This window comes from Monodelphis domestica, chromosome 5 (assembly GCF_027887165.1).
Source record: "Monodelphis domestica isolate mMonDom1 chromosome 5, mMonDom1.pri, whole genome shotgun sequence".
NCBI classification, from domain to species: domain Eukaryota; kingdom Metazoa; phylum Chordata; class Mammalia; order Didelphimorphia; family Didelphidae; genus Monodelphis; species Monodelphis domestica.
The window spans coordinates 100469161-100481623 of record NC_077231.1 but is presented as its reverse complement, the minus strand read 5'-3'; the positions used below and the strand labels follow the sequence as shown (position 1 = coordinate 100481623).

Sequence of the window (12463 nt, the reverse complement as noted above, 5' to 3'; positions counted from 1 at the left end):
TGCGATATAGTGCCACCTGGAAGCCCATGTACATAGCAATGTCCATGTTGTCTCTTCCATTGGAATGTGAGCTCCTTGAGAGCAGGGACTCTGTTTTTTCCAGTTCCTAGTCCTAGCTTAGTGACCTCATTGAACAACTGACCAACCCCTAGGTCTATATGGAAATACATTCACTGGGTGTTTGGTCCTGCTGCTTTTCTGACTCATGATCTCTCCTGCTCACCTTCCTTGGAGGCTCAACCTCCCCATATACCCTGGAGTACAAAGATTTGAGTTCAGATTCTTTCTCTGCTATTTACTCACTCTGTGACCCGGCGCCAGTCCCAGGACCTCTCTGGTGCTCACTTTCCTCATCTGTAAATTGGGGATGATAAAGTGCACTTGGGATGACCACTTGCCATGGATGTCGGATGGCTTTGGGGTCTTCAGGTCCAAGATTCCATGATTTCTTGTCCTTCCTGCTTTCCTGGGCTGAGGGCAGAAGGGACCCTGGATGGACAGTGCACCGGAGAAGGGCTACCGGAGGCCTGAGGATTCTTAGAAATGTCTTCTTCTTGGGCCAGTCTGCCCATCCCCCAGGGAATACTCTGACTCCACGTGCAAGAAGGGATCTTCAGGAGCCGGTTCCTTCTACGTCCGAGCCAACTATCCGTTGCCTGAGCAGGCTGACCCCCGGGCTCTGTGTGTGAAAGGACAGGAGATCCTGCGTGTGGTAGATCCCGCCTACAAGGGTCGGCCCGAGTGGTACTGTGCCCGAGTGGACCCACTCACCCTTCGAGACCTGGACAGAGGCACAGTGCCCAACTTCCGGAGGTAACCGAGGGCTGTTGGGCACATAGGAGGAAGAGGGAATGGAAAGGGGAAGGGACCATGCCAACCAATTAGTACCATCCTTGGCAACCCCTTCCCCCAGCCTAATGAGACCCTCCTGCCCTGCAGAGCCCAGCAGCTCCTGGAGGCCCAGGACAAGTACCCACACTATGGCCGCTCCAGGAATCACCGAAGTAATGTGAGTGGGGGCCGGGGCTGGGTAGGGGTGGGCAGGGGCCCCTCTCCTTCCCTCGTCTTTCTGCTTTGGGCTTGGTGGAGCCACAGAGGAGGGGGGGCACTGGTCCTCGACTAGATGGGGCCCAGCTTTCTCTCCCACTCTGGACCTCTGACTCAACCCTTTTTCTCCAGTAGAATGGAAGCTGAAGGTAGAGGCTGACTTGCTTGTACTGGTATTCCCAGCTCTTAGCCCCATTCCTGGCATAGAGTAGGCACTTAATAGATACTCTGTCTAGTGGTCTGTCTTTTTGTTGGTCTTATCTGTCTGTCTGAAAGTCCATCTTGGGGGCAGCTGTGTTGCTCAGTGGGTGGAGAGCCAGGGCTAGAGATAGGAGGTCTTGGGTTCAAATCTGACACTTAGACACTTCCTAGCTGTGTGACCCTGGGCAAGTCACTTAACACCATTGCCCAGCTCTTACCCCTCTTCTGCCTTGGAGCCAATACACAGTATTGATTCTAAGGCAGAAGGTGAGAGTTTAAAAAAAAGCCCATCTGTCTGATTTCTTCTGCCACTCCTGATGGGTGACACGGGCAGGACTCTGGTCAGTTCTCTTATTATCTTTTCCTCTCTCCCCCACCCCTTCCCTCCTCAGCTAAAGAAGCGTGCCCTAGACCAGCTACGCTTGGTGAAGCCCAGACTCTCGGGGGGGCCAGGCGATCCCCAGGAGCAACTGCTGCTAGACCCCTGCCCAGGTGAGCCTTGCGCAGCCTCTGCCCTTCTGCCCGGGCTGTCCTGAGCCTGGGTCATCAGAGACATGGAGATATCATCCTGGATTCTGGGGTAGGAGAGAGCCCCGAATTTAGTCTCATCTCTGCTAGTTGGGAAAATGTCTGACCTTTCCCCTGTCTCTGAGGTGCACTTCCTCATCTATAACACAAGGGAGATGGACTTCCAAGGCCCTTTCCCGCTCTGATCCCAGGATTCAGGGGCAGTCGGGTGGCTCAGTGGATGGAGAGACAGGCCTAGAGATGAGAGGTCCTGGGTTCAAATGTGGCCTCAGACACTTCCCAGCTGTGTGACCCTGGGCAAGTCACCTAACCCCCATTGCCTAGCCCTTTTTTCTGCCTTGGTGCCAATACATAGTATTGATTCTAAGAAGGTAAAGATCTGGGGGAAAAAATAGGTGGGAGTTGTACTAGGTGATCTCTAGCTCCCTTCTAGTTCTTGTTCTAGGCTCCTAAAGCCCTACTGAAGTCGGTTCACTTCCCCGTGCCTCGGTTTCCTCCTCTGTAAAATGAAGGGGTTGGACTAGATGTCCCTGGGGTTTCTCACAGCGGCAGCAGCTCTGATGAGGCCCAGAGAAGGGACCTGACCTGCCTCAGGTCCCACAGGGAGTCGATGGGGATGAGGCTGCGCCTGGTTCTTGTGGCACTTCCCTGGCCCAGCCCTGGCCCCCGGGTTAGAGGCTGCCCTTTCATCCCTCCCAGATCCTGACCGGAACGCCAAGCCCTATAGCTTGGTCCGGCCCCTGCTCGTGTCCTCACTCCGGCCTGTGGTGCTGTCCCCCGAGTGCCTGGCCTCCCGCTTAATCCGAAACCTGCTGGACCTGCCTTCTTCCCGCCTGGACTTCCATGTGTGCCCAGCAGGTGAGGACAGACCCGGGAGGGGGGGGCGGGGACGGCAGGTGCTGGGTGAGGCAGACCACGAGGGATCCCTTCTGCCCCGCAGAGAGCCTCACTGGAGAGGAGCAGCTGGTCCCCGCGGCCCCGGGCGCCCCCTCGGCTCGGCCTGTCCCTCAGGGCCTGGGCGTGAGGATCCGGACCATCCAGGAGTCTATCGGCAAGGTGGGCAAGGGGGAAGGAGCGGAGGGGGCGGGGGAGGCAGGAGCTGGGCCCCTGGCTTGGCTTCTTGGGGCCGGGAGTCCGACTCTACAGAGGTTCGCCGTCATTATCATCATCATTATGATAAGTGACAAGACTAACCCGAGAAGGAAAGCTGATAAGCTAGTAAGCCCCGAGAGCAGCTACAACCCAAACCCAGCACTTTGGACTCCTGGGTTTTTCCACTCTTTCCACCATCCGAGCTATATTGACCAACTGGGCACCTCTGCACTGGACCTCAGTTTCCTCTCCCATTAAATTGAGGTTTTGAACCAGATTTTCTCCAAGGTCCCACCCAGATGGGTTATGATATAATTCTAATCTTGGGCAGGCAGAGATTATTTGTGCCCATTTTTCAGAGGAGGAAACCGAGACCAAGAAAGGGGAAAACGACTTGCCCAAGGGTGCCCAAAAAAGATCCCAGGATGTGGGTTCCAATTCTCTGGTGCTGCCTCCCTGTGTGACCTGGGAGGGTTACTGAACCTCTCTGGGCTCCTAAGTGGCTTTATCGGGCTAGACCTTGGCTTACATTTGGGCCCACGATAGAGGCTGGGGAGAACCTGTGGCCCAAATGACTCTCTTCCCTATTCCCAAACCCAGAACAAACACTGCTTGCTAGAGCTGAGCCCCCAGAGCGTGAGGGAGTTGGTGAGGAGTGAGATCTACCCTATTGTCATCCATGTGGACGTGACCGAAAAGAATGTTCGGGAAATCAGGTGAGGCCGGGCATCCCTGGGGCTGTGTGAGGTGTTGGGGAGCCGTGGGGGCCTCTCTGCGCAGCCAGCAGCGGTCAGCGAGGAGAGGGACACAGGACCAGGCCTGGGGGGCTGGGGTCTTTACGAGAGCTAAGTGGCACCGCTGGGGGGGACCAAGGAAAGGCGGGACCTGTTTCAGTGTTCAGGCTGCCTAGCGCCGGTCTCTTCGGATTGAATCAGTGCTTGTTGGGTTTTTTTAAGCACTTATCTTCCATCTTAGAATCCATACCAAGCATCAGTTCCAAGGCAGAAGATGGCAAGGACTCAGCAGCTGAGGTTTAGTGACTCTCCCAGGGCCCCACAGCCAGGGAGGCCTCCCGTCTCCCCGCCTGGCTCTCTATCCACTGAGGCACTTGGCCGCCCTGAGGATGTGTTCTTGAGGCAGGAGAGACACGCGTAGAGGCAGATGTCTAACAGATTAGACTACGGAGGAACGGGATCCTAGAGCTGAGAGGGATCGAGGCCTTCGGGGCAGACGCCAGCCTGGCCCTCCGAATTGGGCCGGAGTCTGCTCCGTGCTGGCCTCTGTTCCCGCTCGGCTCACCTCCCCGCGTCTCCTTTGGCAGGAGTTTGCTGGGCCGGCCAGGTTGGCGAGACTCGGAGCTCCTGAGGCAGTGCCGAGGCCTAGAGCATTTGCTGTGGGACCTGCCATGCTCCTGGGCACGGGTGGACACACACGCCTGGGCCCACGCCGAAGAACTAGCCAAGGTGGTCCGGGGCCGTATTCTCCAGGAGCAGGCCCGGACAGTGTGGGTGGAATGTGGTGAGATCTGATGGCTGCCGCCATTGGGGCTGGGGGCCCAGCTGGTCTGGGGCTTCCTGCTTTGGGGCAGGCAAGCCTTCCCTGCCCCCCAGGCCCACCTCTGCTCCCCTTGGCACGCTCCTTCTCCAAGCACTTTGAAAATGGTGCCAGCCTCCCTCTCTGTGGGAGGTGGTCCCTGGCTGCCCGTTTGGGAAGACTGACTGCTCTCTGGCCGCTGGGACGTGGGTGGATCTCCGCAGGTGACTCTCCTGTTCTGCTCCGCCTGGCAACATGGTTGGGAGTTCCGAGACAAGAGTCCAAGTGACTTGCTCAGGGTCAACCAGCTAGCAAGTGTCTGAGTCTGGATTCTCTGCCTGGGTCTTCCAAGCCCAGAATTATCTCCATTATTAAGCAGGGACTATTTTTTGCCCTTCTATGCACAGGGGTCCTTCCTTCCTTCCTTCCTTCCTTCCTTCCTTCCTTCCTTCCTTCCTTCCTTCCTTCCTTCCTTCCTTCCTTCCTTCCTTCCTTCCTTCCTTCCTTCCTTCCTTCCTTCCTTCCTTCCTTCCTTCCTTCCTTCCTTCCTTCCTTCCTTCCTTCCTTCCTCTCTCTCTCTCTCTCTCTCTCTCTCTCTCTCTCTCTCTCTCTCTCTCTCTCTCCCTCCCTCTCTCTCTCTCTCTCCTTTTCTCTTCTCTTCAGCTCTTACCTTCTGTCTTGGAATCGATGCTAAGTGCTGGTTCCAGGGCAGAGGAGGGGGGAGGGACTGGGCCATAGGGGTTAAGACAGGCTCTCCTGCTTGCCTCCAGCCCTAGCTCTCTACCCTCAGAATTGAGGGTATCTCCCCACACACAGGCGAGATCTCTGGAGAGATTTCAGGGGGTCTGTGAATGTGGATGGGGAAAATGCCAGCTTTCCTTTAATCTTCCAACCTCAACTTTGGATTTCCTTCAACCATGAATGTATCCCACAAAGCACGATCCTGAGGAGGGTCCCCCAGACTTTTGCTTGTGCAGTCCGGGTCCCAAAGTGAAGAAGCCCTGACACCAGGGGCTGCAGGTCCGGCTGCCATTCCTTCTGTGTGCCCCCTCATTCTATCTCTTGGGATGGAGGGATGCTCTCATACACATGCCTTCTGTGCGTACATGGTCTCCCTCATCCACATAGTTTTCACATGTGTGCCCACGAGTACGCACAGTGGCACAGGACAGAGCAGCCACACGATCATGACCTTGACATGTTTGCAAACACGCATGACTGCACATGACTATATTACATGTGATTCTGTGCCCATCTTCTCATTCAGGTGCAAATACATCATAGCAAGGGGGCTGGAAGGGACTTCAGAGCCATTGATCCCAGCCTCCCTCCCCCATTTTTCAGATAAGGAAAAAATCCCCGGGAGAGGGAGGGACTTTCTGAAGGGCAGGATTTGAGCCCAGGTTCTCTGGGTCCAATTCCAGATTTCCTTCTACTGTACCACATTGTTATTATGTCATCTGTGCCTACCATGTAATACGTTGGTGACCTGTGCATGTGTGCCCCATGTGAACCTGTGTGCTCTTGTATGCACTTGCTCTCATTGGTGCTCAGACACAGTCATCTGTGCTTGTGTTACATGTTACATACATGCATGTCTTTACCATCTAGCATGTGTGTAAACAGCCAGGTACGCTCTCCCCAGCCCTTGCTGTTTACCGATGCTCATGTATATCTCCGTGTTCCCATATGGGATCACATTTTCACGCTCTTACATGCAGTGTCACCCCAGCTTTTGCACACGTGTGTGTCTGCACATACCTCGGTCTCCCCTTCGTGAGTCTGAATGGAAGCTGCAGAAACTTCTGTGGCTGGGCTAGAACTGGAGAGTGTAATGTGTATAAATTATTAAGAGCTTCTTTTTATTAGGAATCTGGTGTACAAAGAAGAAAATTAAATGCCATTTGTAACAGAACCCAGAGTTTGGCTGCTGCTTCCCATCTCTCCCAGAGGGGCCCGGCTGGCCAGGCTTCCTTCCTGCTGCCTGGCTGCCCACTGTAGGGGGCTCTCACTGCCACCGCCGCCACCTTTCAGTGCCTGCCCGGCCCCTCCTCACCCCTAGCAGCTCAAGTTTCTCTCCTGGCCTTGTAGCCACCGCCTGCCAGCTGGATTGCTGTCTTTGGGAGAACAAAGGGCCAAGCTGGGGCCTGGATCACCTTACCTGACCCCGTGGGACCCTCGTCCTCTGTGCCCCTGCCCAGACGGACCAGACCTTTCTTCTTCCACATTGGACAAGCTGTCCCCTCCCTTAGGCTTCCAGAGGGAACGAGAATGAACTCTGCCCCCTATGTGGCCCCAGATTGGTGGGGGCTCAGAGGAGGCTGGAAGGCGCTCTGGCCCTGGGAGCAAAGGAGACTTCCCAGGACGAGCTCAGGATTGAGGAGCTGAAGGACTTTCAGAGGTCTGCTTGAGCCTGTCACTTTACAGGTGAGGAAACTGAGCCAGAGAGGGGAGTGTACTGCTCCAAATCGTACAGATGAGGACATAAGGTACCAGACTGGAAGAGACTCCAGAGATGGGCCCCAGAGCTGGGGAACAGAGGAGGCCAAGCAGAGGGCCTTAAAACCCTCCCCCAACCCTGTCTTAGAATCATACTAAGTATTGGTTCCAAGAGAGAGGAGTGGCAAAGGGGTAGCCAATTGGAGTTAAGTGACTTGCTCAGGATCACACAGGAAATGTCCAAGGACAGATTTGAACCCAAGACCTCCCATCTCCAGGCCTGGCTCTATCCACTGAACTACTTAGCTGCACCTGTAGGAACCCGTTTTTTTTTTTAAAGTTTAATTAATTAATTAATTAATTCTATTTTCCCCTGGTTACATGAATCATGTTCTTTCCCTCCCCTCCTCCAACCCCCTCCCATAGCCAACCACTCAATTCCACTGGGTTTTACATGTGTCATTATTGATATTTGCACTAGGGTGATCCTTTAGAGCAGTGGTTCTCAACCTTTCTAAAACTGTGACCCCACAATACAGTTCCTCATGTTGCGGTGACCCCAAACCAAAAAATTATTTTGGTGGCTACTTCAAAACTGTAATTTTGCTACAGTTCTGATTCGGAATGTAAATGCATGATATGCATTATGTATTCTCATTGCTACAAATTGAGAGGTTGAGAACCGCTGCTTTAGTCTACAACCCCAATCATATTCTGGGGACTCATTTTAATTTTTTTTATTTGGCCATTTTCAAACATTATTCTTTGGTTACAAAAATCATTTTCTATTCCTCCCTCCCCTCCCTGTAACGGATGCGCAATTCCACTGGGTATTACATGTGTCCTTCATCAGAACCTAGTTCCATGTTGGTGTTTGCACTAGGGTGATCACTTAGAGTCTACATCCCCAGTCATATCCTCCTCAATCCATGTGATCAAGCAGTTGTTTTTCTTCTGCATTTCTGCTCCCACAGTTCTTGCTCTGGATGTGGAGAGCATCTTTCTCATAAGTCCCTCAGAATTGTCCTGATCTGCTAGTAGAGAAGTCCATTACATTTGATTGTACCACAGTGTATCAGTCTTTGTGTACAATGTTCTCCTGGTTCTGATCCTTTCACTCTGCATCAAGGTTATTCCAGTTCCTGGGGACCCATTTTTTAAAAACCCTCACCTTCTGCCTTGGAATCAATACCGTGTATTGGTTCCAAGGCAGAAGAATGGTAAGGGCTAGGGGTTAAGTGACTTGCCCAGGGTCACACAGCTGGGAAGTGTCTGAGATCAAATTTGAACCCAGGACCTCCCATCTCTAGGCCTGGCTCTCAATCCACTGAGCTACCCAGCTGCCCCCTGGGGACCCATTTTTAAAGAGAAAATGTGAAAGTAGAAATAGGAACAATGGCTATTGACCAGAGATGGTAAAGCTATATTTGCTTGGGGCCCTTATAAATTTAATTAAAGGGTCTTCAGACTGAAAAAAGAAGGGGAGAGGGAGGCAATTGCTTTGGTTATGAAGCTACATATCAATCAATGAGCACTTATGATGAGATAGAATAGAGGATAGAAAGGCAAAAATGAATTATTTTCTGCCCTCAAGGAACTTACATTCTAGCAAGGGAAACAAAAATCAATATACAAGCATTTATTACACTCCTACTATGTGTCAGACACTGAATAGCTCTAGGGATATGCAGAGGAAAATAAAACATTCTCTGCCCTCAAGAAACTTATATTCTATCAGAATCACAAAAAAGCATTTATGTAACTTCTATAGGTCAAGTCCTGGGTTAGCTGTCCAAGGATACCAGTGATGAAAAGCAATTTATATTTCATTCAGGGAGACAAGCATGTGTCTGGATACATACATACTTAGATACAAGGTAGCTGCCACATAGGAAGACTAGCATTAGAGACACAGAAATCCATAGGAGATAAAAATCTAAGAAAGTGCTAGGAAGTATTAGGTTAGCTGCTGGGGATTCAATGACAAAAGCAAGAGTCTTTAAGGAACTTTAATTTCATCCAAGGAAACAAGAGGTCTTTGGATACATACAAAATCAATACATAGGAAGAAAAGCAGAAGAGATGCAAACATCCACAGGAGGTCAAATCTAAGAAAGAAGCTAGAAAGAAAACCAAAGCGTTCAGATGCTGATACAAAAATATCCAAGGTATGAATGAACTTTCAAGGTTTTCAGTGATGTGGACTAATATCCTCTAACAGAGACCCTAACATAAGGAAGTAAATTTGAACTTAAAATGATCACTGAAACTTGGCAAGGCTGGAATACAGCTATGGTAGGTAAAACATCCAAGAGAGACAGACTAGGGGGTGGAGATGGGGTATGAATATATCCCTGCATGAGGAAATCCAAGAACCAAAGTGGACAAGCATGGTAGAGAGCATATCAGTGAAGATCATCAGAAGCAGAGATTGTTGCTATCATCAGAGTGTGCTACAGAACACCTGGTCAGAAAGAAGAAATTGATGAGGAGTTGGGAAGTAACATAGTGTAATAGGGATGGTGATAGTCAATTATTTGGAGATTTGTTGGAATTCTACTAAAATGTGGGTAGTGCATAATTTTTAAAAATATATCTTATTTTTTCCAATTACACGTAAAAACATTTTTAAACATTCATTTAAAAATTTTTTTGAGTTCCACATTCTCCCTCCTCCTCCTTCCCATTGAGAAGGTAACCAATTTGAAATAGATTATACACTTATAGTCATGCGAAACATTATCATATTAGCTGTGTCGTGAAAGAAAACACAGACCAAACAAACAAAAAGCCCGAGGAAAATAAAGTAAAAAGAAAATGCTTCTATCTGCTTTCAGATGTTTTCACTCTGGAAGTGGATAACATTTTTCAACATAAGTCCTTTGGAACGGTTCATAATTTCTGGGCTTGCCATGATAACTTGATCCTTCCAAGGCAGGAGAAGCAATGAAGAGAACTGCTTTTCTAGATTTGCTTCTAACCAATAAAGAAGAAGCCATTGTTGTAGTAGAGGCAATAGGTTCCTTGTAGGGAGGTGACCTCTCCATTTTAGAATTTGTGAAAGAGGAGAGGAAAGCCAGGAATAGTCATACAGCCTAGATTTTTGACAAAAAGATCTCCAAAGGCTTACAGCAGGAGCTCTTACATTGGATCCACAGGGGTGTGGGGATAGATTTCAAGGGATCTCTGACCTTGGTTTAAAAATTATTTTGATAATTGAATTTTGCATGTATTTAATTTATGCATTTAAAGACATGTTTCTGAGAAGGGGTCCATGAAGCTTCCCCAGAATAATGTCCCCAAGGGTCCGTGATAAATAAAGGTTAAGAGCCTTTGGTTTAGGGAAAGGCAAGGTAAGATTGAGGCAGCAGAGTGTAGAGTGTAGAGCAATGAACTTGAAATCAGAGAATTTAATTCAAATTCTAATGTTGCCAATTATCTCTTATGGACAAGACTTTGTTCCCTATAATAGCTTTCAGATTTTTTTTTTTTTAATTTTGGGTGCTTTAGGTTTGCAAAGCACTTTACAAATATTGTCTCATTTAGTTCTCAAAACGACTCTAAGAGGTAGAAACTATCATAACTCCCGTTTTTCAGATGAGGAAATAGAAGTTAAGTGCCTTGCCCAGGCTCATCCAGCTGTGAGTCTAGATTTGAACTGGAGTCTTCCTTTGGGCTATCTGGCTGCCTAATGAGTCACTTTCTAATCTCTAGGTCTTTGTTTACTCAACTCTAAGAAGGTTCCATTAGACAATTTTGAAGGTCTTTTCCAGATCTAGAGTCTGATGCTTTCATGGATTAAAATTCTGCAGAGAAAGTGAAGCCAGGAAGCATGGGAAACTTTCAGGAATGAAATTCTGAAGACAAAGATACAATTGCAATGAGGAAAGGGTGGAGTTTCCTGAAGAGATGAGATGGGATAACAACCATAAAGTACCTTGCAAACCTGAAGTTATTAAGTTGACATGGATACATTTGGAACGTACTGACCAACTTCGATTTTAGAAAGATATGTATAGAGGGGGCAGCTGGGTGGCTCAGTGGATGGAGAGCCAGGCCTAGAGATGGGAGGTCTTGGGTTCAAATTTGACATCAGCCATTTCCTAGCTGTGAGACCCTGGGCAAGTCACTTAACTCCTATTGCCTAGCCCTGACTGCTCTTCTGCCTTAGAATCAATACCCAGTATTGATTCCAAGACAGAAGGTAAGGGTTTAGAGAGAGAAAAAAAAAAGACATGTATAGGGCCAGCAAGGTGGTTCAGTGGATAGAGCACCAGGCCTGGAAATAGGAGGTCCTGAGGTCAAATTTTACCTCAGGCATTTCCTAAGTGCCTAGCCTTTAATGTTCTTCTATCTTGGAACTGACACAGCATCAATTCTAAGACAGAATGTAAGGTTTAAAAAAAAAGACACTATAGACAATGGAAGCAAAGACATGTAATACAAATAAATACAAAAGCCTGACGGAGTCCTATTGCTAGTATTAGCAATGCTGGGGCTCAGAATGAGTTGAGATTCCAGAGGAATGGCAAGAATGGCATAAAGGATTTTAAAAGATTCCCTTTCTTGGTGAAAAGAGGAAGTTTAAGTCCTGACATGGGCTCTATGAGATGATGACCGATGTTGGAGGGAAGGCAGAACTACTCAGTTCCTTGATAGAAAACTTCTTTTTTCTCTGCCAACAAGAACAATGTTTGGACTGGACAGGATGGACAAATGGTGGCTAAGAGGGAGTTGAGACTTAAGATGATTAGAGAAATAGTAAGTGAGCACCTAGATACTTTCAATTTATTCAAGCCACCTGGTCTGCCAGGCCACCCAGCTGCCCCAGTAAAATTGTTTTTGAAAAATTTCTGTGTCAATTGGGCTGCTTTGCCTTTTTAGTGAATTAGTGACAACTTTCCCAAATGGGTGGACTAAGGAATGGGAAAGATTTGGTTGACTTAGCTCTGGGGCAAACATTTGACAAAATTTTCTCTGCTGCTCTTGGGTCCAAGATGGAGAGATTGCCAGTGGGGGACATCAGTGTGCTGTGCTTTTGGGAGGGTTCCAAGTTGGCCAAATGACCTGCTCCAAAGAGGGGTCCTCCCTGGATCAAAGCCTGCTTGGGGAGAGAGCTTGCCTGCAGTGTCCAGGGAGCTGTCCTTGGGGCGTGCTGTTGGATATTTGGTATCATGGTCTGGATAAGCTTATCAAATTTCCACGTGATATGAGGTGGCTCGGATAGCCAACTTAAACCAGGCAAAAACATCTTGATGGCCTAGAATAACAGCTGGGTGGGAGATGTGGGGTGTTATGAACTTCGAATTATGGCTTATTTATCTATTTACACATTGCACTAAAGTCTGCAAAATGCTCTGTACCCATCATGTCATTAGAGTCCCAGCAATCCTTGGAGGTAGACTGGCCGTGTTACTAGCCTGTCTTATAGAGGAGGAGGCTGAGGCCAAGGGAGGTGTAAGGGATTTGTCTATGGTGGCTAGCTAGGTGTGTGTGATGGATAGGGTGCTGGGTCTGCAGTGGAGTGGCTCGAGTTCACATCCTGCCTCAGACACTTGGTCACGTGACCCTGGGCAAATTAAATAAATTCTTCCTGCCTCAGTTTTCTCATTTGTAGAATAGT

The 12463-nt window shown here is 49.0% G+C and overlaps 1 protein-coding gene across 1 annotated transcript in view; it reads left to right on the top strand.

Annotated features, from left to right (window-relative positions):
* CARD10 (caspase recruitment domain family member 10) overlaps positions 1 to 6316 on the top strand; it is a 48658-nt gene extending 42342 nt beyond the window's left edge. The window contains 7 exon segments of the mRNA XM_056800641.1: positions 542 to 813; positions 940 to 1009; positions 1641 to 1740; positions 2476 to 2634; positions 2717 to 2832; positions 3469 to 3584; positions 4190 to 6316. Of these exon segments, the coding sequence (XP_056656619.1) occupies positions 542 to 813; positions 940 to 1009; positions 1641 to 1740; positions 2476 to 2634; positions 2717 to 2832; positions 3469 to 3584; positions 4190 to 4397 (1041 nt within the window). The 3' untranslated portion in view covers positions 4398 to 6316.
* The last annotated feature ends 6147 nt before the right edge of the window (positions 6317 to 12463 follow it).